The 22,143-nt window shown below is 43.4% G+C and overlaps 1 protein-coding gene across 1 annotated transcript in view; it reads right to left on the bottom strand.

The window, feature by feature from the left end:
- The window catches only part of NWD2 (NACHT and WD repeat domain containing 2), a 185,020-nt gene extending 176,615 nt beyond the window's left edge, over positions 1–8,405 (bottom strand). Inside the window, exon 1 of the mRNA XM_043572808.1 lies at positions 7,981–8,405. Coding sequence (XP_043428743.1) covers positions 7,981–8,131 — 151 coding nt within the window. The 5' untranslated portion in view covers positions 8,132–8,405. The remainder of the gene's footprint in view (positions 1–7,980) is intronic.
- Positions 8,406–22,143: the final 13,738 nt, after the last annotated feature.

Genomic DNA, 22,143 nt, shown 5'->3' on the forward strand with positions numbered 1-22,143 from the left:
TTGTACCTGCATCTAACATCTTCCCCTGCCTGAATGATATTTGCTCCAGGACATGAAGATACAACCACTAGAAGTTGAGAATACAGTATAAATGCTCTATGTGCATTTACCATAAAGTAGCAGTTCAGTATGTTCTCCTTTAAGACTATTAACTTTGTGGTGCAAATAGCTGTGTGTATACACGCGCGCACAGTTTTTTTTTTTCTGCCATGTTAACTTTATTTTTTCTTTTTCTTTTTTTTAAGCATGTATTCATTTTTGAAAGGCAGAGAGAGACAGAGCACAAATGGGGGAGGGGCAGAGAGAGAGGGAGACGCAGAATCTGAAGCAGGCTCCAGGCTTTGAGCTGTCGTCAGCACAGAGCCTGATGCGGGGCTTGAACTCAAGGACCACAAGATCATGACCTTAACCATGATCTTAACCTTAACTTAACCTTATCTTAACCTTATCCTTAACTTTGGTTAAGCCGAAGTTGGCCGCTTAACCAACTGAGCCACCCAGGCACCCCTTAACTTTATTTTTTCTGATTACTTCCCAAAACAATGAAAAAACAGGAAGCCTTAAATGGGGTGCCTGGGTGGCCCAGTTGGTTAAGCGTCTAACTGGCTCAGGTCATGGTCTCATGGTTCATGAGTTCAAGTCCCATGTTGGGATCTGTGCTGACAGCTCAGAGCCTGGAGCCTGCTTCAGATTCTGTGTCTCCCTTTCTCTCTGCCCCTCCCCCACTCATGCTCTCTCTCTCAAAAATAAAAATAAACATTAAAAAGAAAAAAAGAAAAACCAGGGAGCCTCAGAAATAATTCACATTTCAGGGAAGGTAAGAAGAACCACAGTGAAGAATATTCGTAGCTTTCATTTGAATTTCTTGATGCACATCTTTCTGCCTCTTGCCTGGGAGCACAAGATAAAGTAAAAGTCAAACACTGGTTGCAACAACTGTAGGGAAAATATTTCTCTCTTTACTGTGGCTTCTGCCAAAATGGAGAACAAACGTTTCTACTAAGACCTCAAAGACATGGAAGAGAGAGCACGGGAACATGCAAAGACATACAAAGTCCATGTGGAAATGGACAAAGAAGCTGATCACGAATACTATGGACAACGTGCACGACTCTCAAAGTCGACCAGTGGATAAATCGGAGCGGGCGTGAAAAGGGACAAAAATAGGTGTTGGAGAAGCTTTTTCTCCAATCCTGATGTCTCCCAACACACATAGGGAGATCCACTAGCAGAGTAGCCCTGGACAGGGCCATTACTTACTATTCAGGGCAGAAGTGTCTTAATCAGATGGAGGCATTTGGAAGGAAAATCTGAGCACAAACAGTCCAGCCCCTTTGTTCTCTCTTGTAAGTGAACCTGTCATTCTTCTCTGTTCTTCTTCCATGTCTTAAATTTTCAAAGGGCCAACTCTGTCCACCAGCTGGGGGAAGGGGCAGGTTTATGCCCTGGTCCATTGCTGACACTGCCTGGGAGGGTAAGTTTATGCAGTTCTGAGGTTCAGCACTGGAAAACCCTACTTGGCTCGAGTCCAAAGCCATATTTCCCCCGAAAGGTCCACAGTCCTTACCTGCACTTCCAGAATCCACAAAGTAATGAAAACAAAAAAAATTTTTCCCCGATTCATCTGGCAGCAAAACCTTAAGTGACCTGAGTCACCAGTGGCAAAACGTGACCCTAACAGACATGAAACTACTTAAATCCTCATTTTTCCCCTTAGAGCATTGTGTTGCATGTCGTAGCCAACAGCCCCATGTGCCTATTTAAATTTAAACTAAGTTACAATAGATTCTCAGTCCTACCAGCCACATTTCAAAAGCTCAATAACAGCTATATTTAACTAGTACTACCACACAGGACAAGGCACATGAAAACCTTCCAGCACTGCAGAAAGTACAGCTTAGAGTGAAGGCATGTTTCCTTATACACACATTCATATTTGCTTACGGGATATGACCCAGACCCTACATAATAAATAGCATACGTACCATTTTCTTCCTAAACCTAAAAAAATATGAAATTCCAAAATCGTATCTGGCCCAAAAGATGATAAAGGAGCATGGGCCCACATCAGTTTTTACCAGTAATAAAAGCAATATCTTGACCTTCTATTTGCTTTAGACATTACCAGTTACGGACTAAATGGTTGTGTTCCCCCAAATTCACATGTTGAAGCCCCAAGCCCAAAAGTGATGGTACTGTGGGGCGAGACCTTTGGGAGGTAATTAGGTATAGATGAGGTCACGAAGGTGCCCTATGATGGGATTACTGTCCTATTTATAAGAGGAGGAAGAGACACAATAGTTCTCTCTCCACCACATGAGGACACGACCTTCTTGCCGGTGACCATGGAGGCAGAGGCTGGAGGGACAAAGCTGCAAGCCAAGGTCCACACAGCATGGACCACCAGGAGCCACCTGAAGCTAGGAAGAGTCAAGGAAGGGCCCTTGCCTAGAGCCTTCAGTGGGAGCACAGTCGTGCTGACACCTTGATTTGGGACTTCCGGCCTCCAGAATCAGGAGACTGTAAGTTCCTGTACTTTAAAACCCAGTTTTTGGCCAATGTCATGACAACTCTAGGAAATGAAGACAGAGTTTGCTACCAAGAGGCAGGTGCTGCTGTAACAAACACCTAAAACATGGGGAAACAGCTTTGGAACTAGGTAATGGGTAGAGACTAGAAGAGTTGGGAGGTACATGCTAGAAAAAGCCACGACTGCCACAAAGAGACGGTTACTGGCAATTCTGGGGAGAGCTCAGAAAGGAAAGAGGAGAGCTGTGGAGAAAGATTCTTAGAGAATCCAGAAATTGTGAACAGAATATGGCCATTCTGCTGAACTGGCCATCCGGGCGACACCTAAGACTGAAACCAGGAACATGTTATCGCCCAACAGAGCAGAGGCAAGTGCTATAAAGTGGTCAACGATGTAGCTGAACTGTGTTCTAGGGTTTTGTGAAAGGTAGCACTGGTAAGCCAGGAAACTGGACGAAGGGGTGGCTTGGTTCCTCCTGCGTGCAGAGGAAAAAAAAAAAAAAAAAAAAGGAGGAACCGAGAAAGGAATTGTTAAAACAAAAAGGAACCAGAACTCTAGGATCTGGGAAAGTCTCAGCTTATCCGTATCACACAAAAGGACAAACCGAGAGTTTTTTGCTCTGAAAACCAAGAGTGTGGTCGAGCAACCCTTTGATATGGGTGTAAATCATGGACCACCCCAGCAGGGGCAAGGTTCAGCTGGAACTGAGGAAGACAGGGGTTGCAAGGAAGATAGGTGGACTGAGATCCTGCAGGATTGAGCCATAAGGCCATTCAGCTGTGGTTCTTCAACACAAAGGGAGAATGACCTCAAAGGAGATTTGGAGATCATCAGGGTTGCATCTTGGTTCAAAGGTAGGGGAAGGCATCACCTGGACTTCAACAGGGCAGATGGCGTCGTCCAAAGCCTTGAGGGCAGCGCCTCCTGGAGTCTTGGTGGGTAACTCCCTTCCACAGAGTTACACATGTAGCACTGCTACCCCCAGGGGGTATGGAAAGCAGAGCATCAAACCAAAGACCATTATTCTAGGCTTCAAGACCTAATGGTATTTGCCTTGCTAGTTTTTGAACTAACTTGGGACCCTTCATCCCTTTTTTCATTCCAATTTCTTCCTTTTAGAATGACAGGCAATCCTATGCCTCTCCCACCATTCCATTTTGTAAGCACACAACTTTTCTGGTTTCACACGCTCACAGCAGGAAAGGATTTCTGCCTCTGGATAAATCATATCTGGAGTTTCACCCATATCTGATTTAGATTGTATTTAGACGACACTTTGGGCTGTAGACTTTAGAACTGATGCTGGAGCAGGTCGAGACTTTTGGAGTTGTTGGTATGGAATGAATATCATTTGTATGCAACAAGGACATGAATTTGGGGAGGTGCAGGGACAGAATGTTATGGCCTTAATATTTCTGCCCCTCCCCCATTCATATGTTGAAGCCCTAACAGCTAATGTGATGGTATTTTATTGATTTTGAGAGACAAACACTGCACAGGGGATGGGCAGACAGAGAGGAGAGAGAGAGAATCCCAAGCAGGTTCTGAGCTGTCAGCGCAGAACCTGACATAGGGACTCAATCTCTAGAATGGTGAGCTCATGACCTGAATGGATATCAAGAGTTAAGCATGCTTAACTGACTAAGTCACTCGGGCACCCCTAATGTCAGGGTATTTAGAGGTAGACCCTTTGGGAGGTAATCAGATTTAGATGAAGTTATTAGAAGATTTAGATGAAGGATGGGATCAGCATCCTTATTAAAGAAAAAGAAGAAAGACCAGAGCTTGTGCTCTATGTAAGGACACAGTGAGAAGATGGTCATTGGAAAATCACAAGGAGGTCCCACACCAGGAATCACACTTGCCAGCACCCTTATCTTGGACTTGCCAGCCCCCAGAACTGTGAGAAATAAAAGGTCTGTTGTCGAAGCCACTCAGTCTATGGTATTTTGTTGCAGCAGCAGCCTGAGCTAAGACAGACATTACTGTGCTCTAAACTGATTAAGAGTTAAGGCAGGGGTGCCCGGGTGGCTCAGTTCGTTAAGTATTCGACTCTTGGTTTCAGCTCAGGTCACAATCTCTCAACTCATGGAATCAAGCCTGACATCAGGCTCTGCACTGACAGCATGGAACCTGTCTGGGATTCTCCCCTCTCTCTCTCTGCCTCTCCCCTCCCTTCATCTCCCTCTCTCCCTATTTCTCACTCTCTCTCAAAACAAACAAACAAACAAACAAACAAACAGGAATTGAGGCAAAGAGGATTATTTATTAGGCTCCCATGAATTTCAATACAGGGAGAGAATTATGCTGGCTCTTCTCCTCCACATATTCATGGACAATTCAGGCTCATCACAGTGGAAGATTTTATACACGTTTTAGAATCACTGTTCCAAAAAGGTGTATGTGCCATTCTGGCAGAGAAGCATGGCTAAATAACTAGAAGACTCCCAAGGATTAATACAGAAGCCACAGATGGAATTTCTACCTTGGGTGGAAGGTGGGACTAGATGAAGTCCAAGGCTTATTCATGTAAGAGAATCTGGGACAATGCTATTGTCTCCCCCACACTGGTTCTTCTCCAGTGTCCTTAATGTGGCGTGGACTGGTCGTATGCAGATATACTTTTGGACCAAAACAGGTCCATTAGAGTCCAGAACATTCCGAAATTTCCTTGAATGCCCTTGAGGCTACCCCTCTGGTGTAAGTGAAGTAGGTCAGAGCAGCCATGTTCCCTCTCTGTTAGTCAGCTTCTGGCTGGCTGTCAGGATTCAAGAGTAAGGATAACACTTATCCACTATATATCCAGCTGATTGTCTTGTCCATGTGGGTGGAAGAGATTTCACAGAAATCTGGCATAAACCTAGGCTGGGCCACAGAGTACCAAGAGAGATGTTTTGAGTCCCCTGAAAGCTCCACGTTATTTTGCTATCCAGGTTCAGGCAAGTAGCTTAACCTGGCACAGCCTTAGTTTCCTTATCTGTGAAACAGGAAGAACAGCCCCTGGTCCACCATCCTGACAGGATTTGGGGATGGAAATCAAAATTAAAATACTGAATGAGCTAACACATGGGAAAGTAATTTTTATGTATTACCTTCATTATTGATAAGTAAAGTCCATACAAGCCTTTTAAAGCAATATGTATTAACACAATAACCTAAGGGAGACCCTAGCTGAATTCTTAAACATACTGCTAGGAGTTCAACACAAAGCAGCTTTTATCTAGAGCATGAATTGATTTCCACTTGTAGAGAAAAGCATGAGATAATGTTCTGTGTCTTAATTGGACAGTGGAGAAATTCTTGAGTATTGGCCAAGAATCTAATATTGGATGGAACCAAAACACAACCATTTGCTTCCTGAATTGCATCCACAAAAATTTCGTGGTGGAGTGCTGCCTCTGATAGAGCATTTACCAAGATTGCAAGGTTTCACGCACAGGCCCCCCAAAAATACCCATCTCTGTCTCTTCTATTTAATATACCCTCGACTCTCCAATTTGATCAAATCTGGGTGCTAACCCTGTTACAACTTCTCACGTAGAAGTCACATTTCTGGTCCTTCAAGATCAATGTACAAGCTTAGCTCACACAGTAAGCAGGAGACATGAAAGCCTCCCTTCTGTTTGCTTTCCTAAGAGTAACATATGGCAAAGCTTTTAAGAAACTAGAAAATTTGAAGAATCATATGGACAAGCTTATGAAAAAAATGACATTAATCTTAAATATTAATTCATTATTAACCTGACTTAACACACATTCATGATCATTGATTTTTATTTTAGAAATTACAAATTTAAAGGAAAAACAAACTACTGATATTAACATTTTCACAGTATTTTTGAAGGAACATGTTTAAAGAAAAACAGTAATTTTGCTGGTTCTACATCAGCAGACTTAAACACTTCTCATGAAATTTCTTTCAAGCTTAGGAGAAGTGAAAATTTTAAGACAACATTTTCTAACACAATTCTCCCAACCACTTAAAAAAATGTTTTAGCATTAAAAAAAAAAAAAAAAAACCTTGAATACTTAAATTGCAGATTACCAGTAGTCTTTAAACAGGCTGCATATCTCCATGTTTTCCTTTATTCAGACTTAAGTAAAAATCCTGGAAGACATAGCTGAGATTTTAAAAGGTTTTAAAAGGGTGGACAGTAATTTCCTAAATGCCTCAATTATTAAATTTTGTGAAAATGAGCTGCAAACTTTATTAGCACAGTTGTGCCTCTGTCTCAAAGAGTATAGTCTTTCTATTATTACATAGGTAACTGTGAGTTACCTATTTGAGTCTTTCCCCAATGCCCTGACATAATGGAAAGTTTCTCTGAGATTTTTGTTTTGTTTTTTACAACTTCTTTAGAAAGTGATTTTTGTTAGTCTCTCAAAATGCTTTTCAAAAGCAACCAGACTCTTGGGTTAAAAAGATTATATCTAATGATTGTTAACGCTTACTTTTTGTCAGACTCAAAGCTTAGAGTGCATAAAAAAAAAAGGCTCCTGCAAAACTTATCTTATGGCCACACATTTACTTTTTCTAGAAAAGAGCAATTCCTGCAGTTTTATCCAGCTTAAGTCAAATGCTTCCTACTTCTTCACTTACTAGTAAGGAAAGTTAATATTCAGGTCCTAAAACTCAAAGGCAGTGTTGAGCAAAAAAAGAAATGAACCATCCAGCGCTCAGCCGCAGTGATTTGCGAATGCGAGAAATCAACAAGTTTGCGTTTGGCGCCTACCAGGTGCCCAGCCTCGAGCAGAAACAGGCCTGAGTAGGTCAGGTTCCAAACCGGGAAATCAAGCCCGGGGTCCAGCTGTGGAGATGAACTCCGGAGCGCTCGCCAAGAAACCAGCGCCGGGATGAACGCCCATCTGTCCCGGGGCCCCACAGCGCGTTTCCTCTGCAATCGCCGCGGGCCTTCGATTCACAGAGGATTCTTCTGCCCTCCAAAGCGAAGGGCACCGTCGCACTCACAAGAGGCTAGTCTCAGGAAACCCCATATGCTCACCCCGCTCGGCGCGAACAAGTATCAAGGGAGGAAGCCCTCCTTCAGCACCCCGCAGCTGAGCCGCGAGCGAGACGAACTACTATTTGCGTTCGCGACAACCCCGGAGAAGACACCGCTAAAAGAAAAGGTGGTAGTGGAAGCAGGTTGGCGCTTCCAGAAGCGTCTAATGCCTCGGACGTTTCTTAGCTCGATCTGAATTAGTAACCCGGGCGAGGGGCGCGAGAATGGGGGTCCCAGGGGAAGCCAGCGGGCAGAGGGGATGAGCGAAGGGAGAATAAAAGTGATTCAAATGAAATTCCCACGCGCTCAGGCCATCCACGCTTTCAGCTGGAGGAAGGGAGATTGGGGCACGCACGGCGCGCCCGGCTGTGCTGCGGGAACTCTCTGGCTCCCGGCGCGCGCGGACGGACGGAAGGACTGACGGGCAAATCCGGGCGAAGGACTTACCTTCAGGGTTGGCGCTGATGAAGACCCGCACGCTTCGCCCGGCGGGCACGAGGTGAGAAGGCAGGGCGTTGAGGTTCCCGGAGAAAGCCGCCCGCCGGAGCGCAGAGTCCCGGGGACAGGGCAGCCTGGTGCCCGCGCCGGCCGGCCACATCGCCCTCTGGGAGGAATAGCCGCCGCCGCCTCCTGGTCCTCGGTTCCTGCCCGCGGCTCCGCGGAGCAGCTAGGTCGATCCCCGCAGGCGGCGCGGCTCAGAGCCGCCCCGAGCCCGAGGCGCCGCCGGCGAGCTCCGCGGCGCACACCACCGGCAGGCGCGGGGCGGCCATACGGACCCTCGGGCCGCTGACGCCGCCGCCTCCCGGCCCTCTGGGCGTCAGCCTTCGCCCGCCGCCGGGGGCTCAGCACAGCAGCCGGCGGGAGGTCAGCGTGGCGGTGGCTGCGGCGGCGGCTACGCGCGCGGCGCCTCTTTGCGCCGGGAAGCGCCCGCGCCGGCCGCCCAGCCCGCGGCCATCTCCCCGTCCGCGCCTGCCGCGGGAAGAGGGGTCGCCGAGGTGACGGGTACCGAGCGGAGGAGAGCTGCTCGAACTTTATCTGCTGAAGGCGTCCGACTTTATGGGAACGTCCTTCCGCGGGGCGGTGAACTCACCCGCGGCTTAATGGGCGGCAGGGGCGGGGGCGCGGGGGCCGCGGGCTGCCCGTGGGCCTCCCGGGCTTCTCTGAGGACGATCCCGAGCGCTCGTGGTTGTCTCCTTGGTGGAGAACATGAAAGAAACTAGCCCGAGATCCCTCTGACTCCTCCAACTCTCCTAAAGGTCAAACAAGCCCTCAGCATTTTGGGGAACGCACGCCTACCGGCGCCGGCGCCTCTTTGCCTACGTGCCGCCAATTCCGGCCTCAAAGTTAGACTCACGCACTGAGCCCGGCCCCCGAGGGTGCAAAGCATCAAAACTCGGGACCCTTTTGAGCGTCCTGGAGGGGCTGTCACCGTCGCCCGGCCTCAGGTGGCGCAGGTGACTGTCTTGCCGCTCCGCTGGCCTCACGCTCGGCAGAGCCGGGGGTTTTTATAGAGAAGCCGCGCCGCTCACGTGCTCCTCGCCGCGTGGTCGCGGAACCTTTCCAAGAGTGGGTCTCCGCGGGAAGCCTTCCCGAGGTCTGGAAGGCTCCAGAGGGGTCCTTCCTGCCCCCGCCCTGGCGCATTCCCGGGCCACTCCGGGAGCTGGGCGGCTCCAGGAGCCCCGTGCCGCCTGGTGCGCGCCTGGGCCCGGCAGGCCTTTGGGGGCTCCGGGGAGCGCTGTTTGGCGCAAGAGCCCGCAAAGTGCAGGTGGCCACGGATTGGGGCGGGGTGCGAGAGATCAGAGTTGGCTTTTGGCTGCTTTTCCAAGTCCCTGCAGGCTTCGCCTGACGCTGATCCGACGGGGCCAGAGCGGTCGCGGAACTCTGCTACCCCGGGGTTGGGAGTCGTAGCTCTAGGGGTCTGGTCTACGGCGGGGTGACGTAAGATGCCGAGGGACCCCAACGTAAAATCACCATCTCCGGTGCCCGCTCACTGCCCTTGCCAAGTACTGCAAATTCCAGGACAGGAAGAAGACCTCGTAGAATTAAAAGTGTGATTGTACTTGGGGTGGGGGAAGGGAGGAGGTGTGTTTGGAGCCTTAATTGGAGTTTGGCGTCCAAACCTCTCATTGTGAGCTTTGGGGCAGGAACTCCTGGCTCTTAGAGAGGAAGAACGGCTTTTCCAAACCTTTGGGATTGGAAAGGGGGGTGCTTGGGCACAGGGTGCGGGCAGCTCAGCTGCAAATTTTATCTTCTCACCTGGGGCTTCTCCTGGCCTCCTCCTGGCCTGCACTTCTCCTAGGTCCTGCTGGTGGCAGTGAAGTCCTATGCACTGCTGTTTATTTTCTGACCCCACCCCGTTCCCAAAACATGCTTTCTGGGGTAACCTTTCGGAAGAATTGGGTCTCTGGGTTTTTAAGGCTGCCTCTCCACTACTGGGAACCAGGGGGCAGTCAACCGTTCGAACTCTGTAATAATTTGATGCAACCAGTAAAGAAACGTTGAACATACCCAGGCATTTGTTCAACTGATTCCATTTAGCAAATTATCTCCTTCCCTCTCCAGCTTTATTACTCCCAGGTGGGAACATTGTCCGGCAGGAAGGAGGTCTCCGAAAGATTTCCTGATATCCCAGGAGGTATGGACTGAGAGTTCTGGAACACGTCATGAATATACAGTGTCCGTTACAGTACCAGCCTTTATGAATATACAGTATTTATTACTGGAGAAAAGAGCCAGGACCACTTTATGCCTAATCTCAATGCTGTTTATAAGAAACTGATAAGAAGTTGCCGGATTGTCAGGGACCTGCCTTCCTTTCTTTCGTTTCCCCCTACTTATTTGGTGGTTTCTCTCTTAAAAATCAGATTAGTGTTTGTGTCTTCTGACCTTTGCTTCACATCTCAAAGTGTTGCACTTTCTTAAGATGACTTTGGGATTTTTGGCAGCCTCTATAACCTAATTAACTGTTCTAGACAGGCCGAAGTTTAGCATCTGCCAGTGTCACTGCAGACCAAGGATGCAGAGGAGAGAGACTTTCACATTTTTTGTGCCGCGGTGTTTTAAAGGGCTCCCTGCACAGCCAGCTTCACATAGGTAGAGCCAGCGCTGTCTTTGGGTTATCAGGGAGCTGTCTACCTTAGGACGCCTCCTAAGGACACTACCCAATCAACCACCTCCCTTCTCTATACACATATACACATACATCTCTCTCCTATCTTCGAAGTTTTCTGTCTCTTGCTAATATCTGATCTCCTAAAACCAGAGATTCATTCATTAGTGTGGAAATGGCATAAGGGAAATGTCACCCTTGGCACTAACACTGTTAGGAATTAACTAGATTTATTTCCCACCCCAAGGCACTTGTGACTATACCAGTGGAGAGAGAAAGAAAAGAGAAAAGAACTGAAAACGGAAGGGAAGGAGCTGGTTTGAATGTGGAAGGCAGGCCCTGACTTCTAGCTAGGAGACGGTTTTGTTTTTATATCCGTTTGAAACACTTTACAAACATTTTCTCCTCTTCATCAAATATTGAACATGTTATTATTCCTTCCATTTTACACATGAGAAAACCAACGTTCAAAAAAGAGAAGGGCTTGTCCAAGGTCGTATAACTATGGGATCCAGGTATTGTGGCCCCAGTCTTAGCACTCTTTGCCACAAACCTCTTCTATTTTCTAATTTTGCCTGGGTCTGGCCCTGGCTGACATCTTTAGTAACCTGGAAGATAGATGTTCAGGTCTGCGTTCACAGGTGTGGAAGGCTGGTTATCACCTCTGCTTCCGTGTGGCAGAGAAGGTCTATGTCTACAAGATCACACTGGACTAGACTCTCCCAACGTAATTGCAGAATGCCTTGTATTCCTGTTGTTTCCTGATGAGACCACAGGTAAACCCATAGCATCCTTGCAGCTGGCTGGAAAGTTTAAAGCGTCTAGAAATTGGAAGATAAAAGTACAGGAAAAATGGGCTGGGAACCTCGCTTGTGACCAAGGACGGGTATTCCTCTCTTCATCCTCCCACACACCCCGGTTAACAGGACGGAGGGCCACAGAGAGGCATGGTCTTTAGGCAACAATGGTCGCAGCCTTTGATAAAAACAGGACTGTTCAAAGGTTCAATTACTGCTAGGTTCTTCCTACTCATAGAGCTAGGAGGAACGTTGTGCTCATGGACTCCAACTCCCCTTGATATATGATAATGCCCCTCTCACAAGGTAGTTTTATAAAACAGGAGGAAGGAAACCTAAACTAATATATTGATATACTGAGCACTTGTAAGCTAGACACTGTGATAGATTCTTTAAATCGCACTGTATCTGGGGCCAGGGCCCAACACCTCTAATATCCCCACTTGATATCCCATTTTGGACACAGCTGTCCCTTGAATACCTTTTATGATGTGCACACATCATCTTTGGCGATGTATGTGCAGGTTCCCCTGTCTAAGGTCCATGTTATGGAAATATACCTCACCTACTCCCCTTCCCTGCCCTGGCAGTGGTTTTTCACCCATCTGCATGGCTCTATCCCTTGGCCAGGTCATCCTGCTGAGATGACAGGGCTGGTGATCATAAAGCACACAACCAGAGCCCCTGCCGCTGACTCTGACCCTGCAGAAGGAAGGGCCACCCCTCAAGCTGTATTTACCTATATGTACACTCACTTTTCTGCATGTCAAATATCCTGGGTTCTTCTGGACCAGTGTTCTGTATTTGTCCACATGGACAGAAGTGGAAATAGAGCCCCTGGTGTTATAAAAATGACCAAATTACCACACCTATTCTAACTATCTCAGGAAATCTAGCCAATGAAGCCAATGATGTGTTTTTGTGTTTCCTAGACTTGAACAAGAATGTCAAATTTAATATTACATTAATGTTCATGGTGGCCCTTGGATGTGAGTGATAAAGGTTTGAATCTGCTTTGGGGATGTGAGGAGTAGATTATACAGGTCCACTCAGATGAGGACTCTGCTTTCCAAGGTTCCAGCTCAGGAGAAAAGCTGGGCCATCAGGAACCCACTTACTTGTTTACAAAGTGGAAATTTTCGGTGTATGTGAGAATTTGTCAGCATAACAATTTGCCAACAGAGAGGGTTGATTCAGAGGTGTCTGTGACATAATAGAATTCACAGCAGCTTGGTTTTAAATAAAGTTACACCTTTCTGAAATTGCTATCTGATGTTTTCATGACTCAGAAATTCTAACTTTATATCCACCCCCTTCCAAATCTGTTTAATGTATTTTTTGATCAGTCTGCCTCTTACAACCTTCTAAATACTCACATTGTTTTGTAAGCACTGGGCATACCACACAAAGTAGAAGAAAGTAAGGTGAGTTGTTTAAAAATTTGTAGTTTATTTCATATTTCTCAGTCAGATATTTCATTTTCATTATATGATTGCCAAATATTTTCCCCCTCATGCCATTAATCTTAAACACAGTACCCTCTCCTCTCTTGTCCCTTTATCTGATACTGGTTTGGAGAATTGCTTTTTACAAAGCTCTTTCACACATGTTAACTCATTTTGATTCTAACCCTGAGAGGTAGTTTCTGCATTAACTATACTACCCTTCCCCCCTCCCCCCTTTTTTAAATATTTTTTTTAATTTTTTTTTTAACTTTTTTTTAACGTTTATTTATTTTTGAGACAGAGAGAGAGAGACAGAGCATGAACGGGGAAGCGGCAGAGAGAGAGGGAGACACAGAATCGGAAGCAGGCTCCAGGCTCTGAGCCATCAGCCCAGAGCCCGACGCGGGGCTCGAACTCATGGACTACGAGATCGTGACCTGAGCTGAAGTCGGACGCTTAACCGACTGAGCCACCCAGGTGCCCCCCCCCTTTTCTTTAATATGAAAAAGTAGATCAAGAGATTTAAGTGGCATGTCCAAGTTCATTCAGTTAGTGGTTGGCAGAGCCAGTATTAAAACTAAATCTCTGACCACCAAACCATGGATTTAATTACAATGTATCACATGACTACCAATATATAACAAGATCCATCTGGCCAAATTGATGGACATCATTTGTACCTCTCTATGAAATTTATATGGGTTGTTAGGCAAACCAAATCATACAGGGTATAAAACACTCCACCTGGATTGCAATGTTACCTACATGGCTTATATACATTGGTTTCCATATTTTTTATTGAGCAAAAGCTAGGTTCCATATCCTTTAATTCTATTAACAGCTCAATTTTATAGTAACAAGTAACAAGAGGTTCTGAGAGTTTAAATAATTTGTCCAAATTCAGGTAGCTAGTAAATAGCAAAGCTAGAATGTGAGCCAGATTTCTCTCCCTATGTTATTAAATGAGATCTTTCTACCACAGAAGACTGAATCCACATGAATAAGATACAAAAAATATTCTCTTTATAGTATTCCATAGTGACATGGCCCCAGTATCTTAAATGTACTGCCCGGGTCAATCATCTCATTGTTTAAATGCTTGTACTTAACTAGAAGAGTATTAAACTTAATGTATGCTAATTTTACTTTTGGTCCCCCAAAGTTTTAATGGGACCAAGTGTTCTTTTCCTGGGTATTTTTCCTGTAAAAATTAAGCATAGATGATAATTCTATCACAGTCTCTCTAAACATAATTCTATGGATTCTATTTTCTAAAAAAATACTCTTGCAGTTCTGCTTTATATTTGTTATTTGATTGAAATTACTTCTTCACAAAATAATGGTCCCCATCACAGTCCTTTAGCCTGAATTAGTGACAGTTACACCATGTGTCTGCTTGGGTCACATAATGTAAATGATCCTACTGACTAAATTTAGAGTACAATAGGCAGAAATTGACAGGTTATTTACATTTAGTCAGGGTGAAGAGTAGGCAGTTATTTACGATTGCTTTGAGGTTTTGAGAAACATTTACAAATCAAATGATTCACAAACGGGTTTAAATTCTGTACTCCTATCACTTCTTGGAAAGTAAGGGAAGATCATTTGGCCATCATTTGGAGTCTTTGGAACAGATTTAAAATTTAGGGGACTTATTTTCTTCCTCTCAAAATAAATATGGTGTAGAAATATAATATCTATTATATTTATATATTTATTTATAACTATAATATATATTTTTATTGTAAAAATATAAGTATATGTGACATTTTTAAAAGACAGTGAATACAAATCTAATTCTGCATTAGACAAATTTTTTTTAGTGGTAAATAACTGAAACTAAGGAGGAATTTCTTTTAAAAATAGGAGGTTTAGGGGGCTTGGGTGGCTCAGTCAGTTGAGGGTCCAACTTGTGCTCAGGTCATGATCTCACAGCTTGTAGGTTCCAGCCCTGTGTTTGGCTTTGTGCTGACAGCTGGGAGCCTGGAGCCTGCTTGGGATTCTGTGTCTCCTTTCTCTGCCCCTCCTCCACTCAGGCTCTGTCTCTCCCTATCTCTCAAAAATAAATATTTAAAATTAGAAAAAATATATATAGGAGGATTTGTTTTGTTTTTTGTTTGTGTTTAAGAATATAGGACCTTATACAGACTTCATGGGCAGAAGTGTAAATGAATCTCAAGAAAAACTGGAACCTAGAATTGGAAATGTGCTTAGGAAAAAAGATATTATTTTTCCACATTTCATCTCTGGTTCTTGCTTAGCATCATGAATATTCTCTCTCTCTCTCTCTCTCTCTCTCTCTCTCTCTCTCTCTCTCCCCCCCCCCCTTCCCTCCCCCCTCCCACATTTTTTTGGCATCTAATACTCATTCTGGGTATGGTCAAGCCACATCTCAGGCCTTAGGTCATGGAAAGAGTAACCAAATCTTTTCTGAAATCTTTTTAGAAGTTAATGGACACAAAGTGATTGTACTCATTTTGAGTTGATATTTAAGTGTAGATCTTCCCACTCTTTTAAGAAGTTACCATACCTCAACACAAATACTAATGTCAAATTGTGGTAGATTGTCTACCAAGCAAATTTTAAGCATACAATACAGTATTGTTAACCGTAGGCACTATGCTGTATGGGAGATCTCCAAACTTATTTCTCTTGCGTAACTGAAATTTTGTGCCCTTTCGTCATTCTCTCCCCGTTTCCCCCTTCTTCTAGCCCCTGGAAACCTACCATCCTACCCTATCTAGAAGTTTGACTATTTTAGGTTCCATATTTAAGTGAAATCATGCTTTCATTTGTCTTTCTGTGTCTGGCTTATCTAACTCAGTATATAATGTCTTCCAGGTCCATCCGTGTTGTTGCAGATGGTAGGATTTTTTTTTTTTTAAGACAGAATATCATATTCCAGTATGTGTAAGGACCACACTTTCTTCAGTCATCCATTAATGCACATTTAAGTTGTTTCCCTATCTTGGCTATTGTGAACAGTGCTGTAATAAACATGGGAGTACAGCTATTTCTTTGAGATCCTGATGTCAATTCTTTGGATATCTACCCAGAAGTAAGATTGTTGGATCATATGGTACTTCTATTTTTAATTTTTTGAGAAACTTCCAAATTGTTTTCCATAAAAGCTATACCAACATACCTTCCCACCAACAGTGTACAAAGATTCTCTTTACTTCCTTGCCAACACTTGTTATCTTTTGTTTTTTAGAGAACAACCTTCCTAATAGGTGTGAGGTGATATCTCATTGTAGTTTTGATTTGTGTTTCCCTGATGATTAGTGCTGTTGAGCATTTTTTCATATATCTGTTGGCCATTTGTGTGTCTTCTTTGGAGAACTATCTATTCAGTTCCTTTACCCATGTTTTAGTCAGATTATTTGTGGATTTTTTCTTTTTGTTTTGTTTTTGCTTTTAAGTTGTATGAGTTCCATATGTATTTTGATTGTTAAAATTTTTTTTAATATTTATTTATTTTTGAGAGAGAAACAGACAGAGCACTACCAGGGGAGGGGCAGAGAGAGAGGGAGACACAGAATCCAAAGCAGGCTCCAGGCTCTGAGCTGTCAGCACAGAGCCTGACACAGGGCTGAAACTTACGAACCACGAGATCATGACCTGAGCCAAAGTCAGATGCTTAACCGACTGAGCTACCCAGGTGCCCCTATTTTGATGTTAACCCCTTATCAGATACATGTTTTACAAGCATTTTCTCCCATTCTGTAGGTTTGTTGGTTTCCTTTGCTTTACAGAAGCTCTTTAGTTTGATGTAATCTCACTCAGTTATTGCCTGTGCTTTTGGAGTCATATCCAAAACATGATTGCCAAAACTAATAGAAAAAAGAATCGTGAAATTCACAAAAACTCCATATGGCCAAAGTAGTCTTGAGCAAGAACAAAGATGGAAGTATCACACTTCTTGATTTCAAATTATGTTGCAAAGCTACAGTAATCAAATAGTATGGTCCTGGCATAAAAACAGAGCAATAGAACAGAATAGAGAGCCCAGAAATAGACCCATGCATATACAGTCAACTAATCTTTAACAAGGGTACCAAGGAGACAAAAAGGGGGAAAGATAGTCTCTTCAATAAATGTTGTTAGAAAAACTAGATATGATGCAAAAAAAAAAAAAAAAAAAAAGGAAAGTTGTAACTTACCTTGCGTTATACACAAAAACCAACTCAAAATGGATTAAGGACTTAAATGTAAGATGTGAAACCATAAAAATTGTAGAAGAAAATATGGGAGGAAAAATTTTTAATTTTTCATTTTATTTTGAGAGGGAGAGAGATAGCATGTGAGTATGGGCTCGGGGGGAGGGGGGGTTGCAGAGGGAGAGGGAGAGAGAGTCTTTTTTTTTTTTAATGTTTATTTATTTTTGAAAGAGAGTGCAAGTGGGGCAGGGGCAGAGAGAGCCAGAGACACAGAATCCAAAGCAGGCTCCAGGCTTCAAGCTATCAGCACAGAGCCTGATGAGGGACTCGAACTCACAAGCAGTGAGATCATGACCTGAGCCGGAGTTGGACACTTAACCAACTGAGCCCTGGGAGAGAGAGTCTTAAGCAGGCTCCATGCTCAGTGTGGAGCTGGACACAGAGCTTGATCCCATGACCCTGGGATCATGACTTCAGCCAAAATCAAGAGTCTGATGTTAACAGCCTGAACCACCCAGGAACCCTGGAAAAAGTGATTTTTTCTAAAAATGGTCTAAATGCTACTTGCTAGTTTCTCAGGTACTGAGAAGAGTAAAACTAAACAGGAAGTGGTAAGTCAAAACAGAATTTTGACACTTTCTCTGAGTGTGTTAATAAGAATGTGAACAGTTAAATTTACTGACTGTAATCAAATATATAGCTAAAGTATGGTTTGAAATCAAGTGATTGCCTTATATTATGATTTAGATAGAAATACAAGAAATTACCCACATGTCCTACACAGGGTTCTTGGCTGAAAAAAAAAAAAATACCAGAACTAGTGCTGATTGGTTTAAGCATACAAGCAATTCACTGGAAAATTATTGCATTATTGCGGGAGGGCTGGAGAACCAGGCTTGTAAAATGGGAGAGATTGAAGAGGTCAGCCCATTGGATCCACACTCAGTGCTATAGGAACAGACATCCAGGAGAGCATTTACGCCATTGCCACCACGAGTACCATTTACTGGATCCCACCATGGCTCCATTGCCATCACTATTGTCCTGTACAGTTCTTTACTCTGGCTTCTGGGACTGGGAACCTAGGAAGAGATACTGTCTGCCCTGTATCTAGACTTAGGCTGTGTAGAATTCTCTAAACACTAGAAAGAGGTTTAGAGGTTAGATTGTCAGACCATTACACAGCTCAAACCAGCAAAATACACTTCCTGTGCTCGTAAGTGGCCCAGAACTTTGGATGCTATGGATAAGAGGTGAATTGAATGCTTTTTGCATTTCTTGTAAGAAAATTAGAATAATCATGCTCCACCTCTCTAAGACTCAGATGCCTGGCAAAGCTCACCTCTCTTGGACCACAACCAAAAATAAGAAAGTGAGCTAAAAAGAATTCCCTAAGCAGCTAGACAGCATGTTACAATGTTAATACGCACTGACCCTCACTTACTGGACTCAGTGGGAAATCCCCAGAGGCTCTCTGTCAGGGTCTTTTCACACTTACTATGTACAAAATTCAAACAAGGTGGCTTTTCCTGGTTGGCAAAACCACAGCAGATTAGAGACAACGAACAGCTGCTATCTGGAAGAAATGACTGCTCACAGTGAAGAGTCCGATAACATATGACAGCAGAGGAGACAGGTATTCAAACACACACACACACACACACACACACACACACACACACACACACTACATCATGATCCAGAGGCCACTTAATTTCGGAACAGTAGAATTCTATATATCCCAAATGGGACAGAAAAAAAATCAATGAATCCTGAAGTTGAGACAGACTAACTTCAAAGTGCTGCAAGTACTTAGGGGCAATTTTCAGCAGCAGATAACCCACGATAATTAGCATTCATGATATCCAGTAGTAAACATCAAGGAGGTGAAGGTAAACAGCAAATGAAGTAGGCAGAGATTCAGTTAGAACTGTACCTCCAAGAAGAACATTGTAGGTGTCTTTTACTTAAGTGCCTAAAGTAGTGGTATTATTATTCTTATTATCAGTAACGATAATAATATGACTTTTATGGGAATTATAGATATTACTTAATTCTAAGTTGGAATCTCTGAGGAGGAGCTATTATTCCCATTTTCTAGATGAAGAGACGGAGGCAAAGTAATGTGAAGGTACTTGCCTAAATCACACAGGTGGGGTGTGGTGGGGCGTAGACTTTAATGCAGGTAGTCAGGCTCCAGAATCTGAGTTTCAAACATTGATATACTCCCATCTGTAGACGCTAGGTAGCATACCAGGCAAAAGAAAACTAGCTTAAGACAAGGAAACTCAGGTTGCAACATCTGTCTTAAAGGAAAGAGAAGGGAAGGGAAGGGAAATAATGCTCAATGAAGGTTTACTCTGTGTTGTGTTCATATGGCCTTCCATATGCTGTACGATTATTATTCATTTTACAAATGAACAATCTGAGGCTTAGAAAGGTTAAGTAATACATCCATCTTTACAGAGCTTGTAAGTGATGAAGCTGGGATTCAGTTTCCATGATGGACTCTGCCTTTTTTTGCTAAAGGGTGACATTGCCTCTAAACAGTGCAAATGCCAGTTGCAAGAATGATCTATTAAATTTGTGCATTCATAAATTCATCTATTTCATTTATTTTTTTTATTTATTCATCATTTGTTAAGCACTTCTTTGCTCTGAGCTCAGCCTTGTTCTCAGGAAATTGAATCTAATATGGGACTCTAAAAATGATTGTGCCTGTGTGGGGCAAGACTCTAATGAAATGACCATCAATCAGTTTAGAGGTTTCTCAAATACAAACAAAACCATGAAGACAAGTACATCCCTAAAAGACATTGGTTAACACTCTAGAAAAAAGGATTGAAGGGAAAAGGAGGGTCACAATGAAAGAGTGTCACGACAATGCAAGAACAGGAATCTAAAAGGGGTTTGATGAACTCTGCTCAAAAAGGCAGTAGGCTATAATATTAGGATGTGAGTTTTGGAGACAAATTAGTTAATGTGGGTTCCAGTACTGGCTCCGACACTTACTAATTGTGGCTGTAGTAGTAAATCTTCTTCTCTAAGCCTTAGCATCCTCTGTGAAAAGGCAGTAAGATGCCTACTTTGCAATGGTGAATGGTAAGCATGTTAAAGGACCAGCACATTGCCTGGTACTCACTGGTGGTAATTATTGTTAGAAGAGAGGCCCGCTTTGACTCACAATTATTGCTTTAAAAGAAGATCGTGGGGCGTGTGGGTGGCTAGGTTGGGAGTCTGACTTCTGCTCAGGTCATGATCTTGCCGTTCCTGAGATCTAGCCCTATGATGAGCTCTGGGCTGACAGTGTGGACCCGCTTGGATTCTCTCTCTGTTGCCCCTCCCCTTGTGCTCTCTCTCTCAAAATAAATAAGTTAATGTAAAAAAAATTTTTTTAATTCAAAAGAAGATCATGACAGCAAAACTCTGCCAGATTTCTAAAACTTTGTAGTTTGTTATTTCTTGTTTATATCCATAGGTTGGAGTAAAAACAAAATCAAACCAACCAATTAACAAAACTTCATTTGAGGAATTTTGGCCCTTTTGTGTCTTGTTTTTGTGTGGATGGGGACAAGGGTTGCAGGGCTATCGGTAGCAGCTGAGGACATTGGGTTTTACTCCACAGGCAGTCTAGCTAGATGAGAAAACCTAGGTGAGGAATGAGCTAGAGCAATGTGAAAAACACAGGTGAAGCACATTGATTCCTAGGCCTCTGGTAAAGCAGAAAGATCACAAAATGGGAAAGGCATTCTTGCAATTTGAAAGTGGAAAACCCATGCTGTTCCTGATATAGGGGTCCAGAATAGAAGATAGAGTCAGGGACAAGGTTCACCATTAGACTCATACTCAGTAGCTAGTAAATATCCTCTAGTTTGGAGCTGGGGGGTTCTGGAAGCCTGAGGAGGTGGAGTCTAGCTACTGTTGGAGCTCTAAGTGTGAGCACTGGAGAGATCTTGGAACAGGCAGCACTAACTAGCTATGACACTTGCTATTTCCTCTCTAGGTTTTTGCAGGAATCTCCCAATTGATCTTTCTATCTTCATTCTCAATTCTCCAGTACAGCTTTTCGCAAAGATTCTGTTCCCAACTTATATTTCCTGTCTTCTCTCCTCTCTTCCAGTACAGATTTACTCTAAGTAAAGGCAGAGAACTCAATACTGTATTTTTTCATATTGAATAGTTTCACTTCCGTCCTTCAAGGCTTAGCCTCTCCAAGTCATTCTTAGAAGTCTTTCCTAACAACCAATGTCAAAATCCCAGGGATTCTTTTCTTCAGCATCATACTGGAGGTTTTAGATAGGGCAATTAGACAAGGCAGAAAGAAACAAAAGGCATGAAATTGGAAAGGGAGAAACAAAACTATCTTTATTTGCAAACAATATGAACTTCTATGTAGATAAGCCCTAGGAATCCACTATAAAAATACTAGAACTAATGAATGAATTAATCGAATTTGCAGGACACAAGACTGATATTAAAAAATCAACTGCATTTCTATATACTAGAAATGAACAATGCAAAAAAAGAAATTAAGGAAACAATTTCATTTACAATAGCATTCAAATATTAAAACTTATTAAAAATACACTTGGCCAAAAAGTGTAAGACTTGTATACCAAAAACTATAAAACTTGTTGAAAAATTTAAAGATCTAAATAAATGAAAAGACACCCTATGTTCATGGATCAGAAGACTCAATATCATCACAATGGCAAAACTTCCCAAATTGATCTACAAATGTAATGCAATCCCCACTGAAATTCCAACTGGGATTTTTTTTTTCTCTCCTGTTTTTAAGAAATTGACAAGTTGATCCTAAAACTCATGGAAATGCAATAATCTAGATTACCCAAAGAAATTTTGAAATAAGAATGATGAGGTTGAAGGATTTACACTACCAGATTTTAAAACCTATTACAAAGCTACAGTAACTAGTACAGTGTGGTATTGGCATAGGATAGACACATGTAGAACAGAATTGGAAGAATAGAATTAAGAGACCAGAAATCAGCTCTTATGTTTATGGTCGGTTACTTCTTAACGGAGGTGCCAAGATAACTCAGCAGGAGAAATAGGAATCCTTTCAACAAGTGGTTCCG

Source organism: Prionailurus bengalensis, chromosome B1 (assembly GCF_016509475.1).
Source record: "Prionailurus bengalensis isolate Pbe53 chromosome B1, Fcat_Pben_1.1_paternal_pri, whole genome shotgun sequence".
NCBI classification, from domain to species: Eukaryota; Metazoa; Chordata; class Mammalia; order Carnivora; family Felidae; genus Prionailurus; species Prionailurus bengalensis.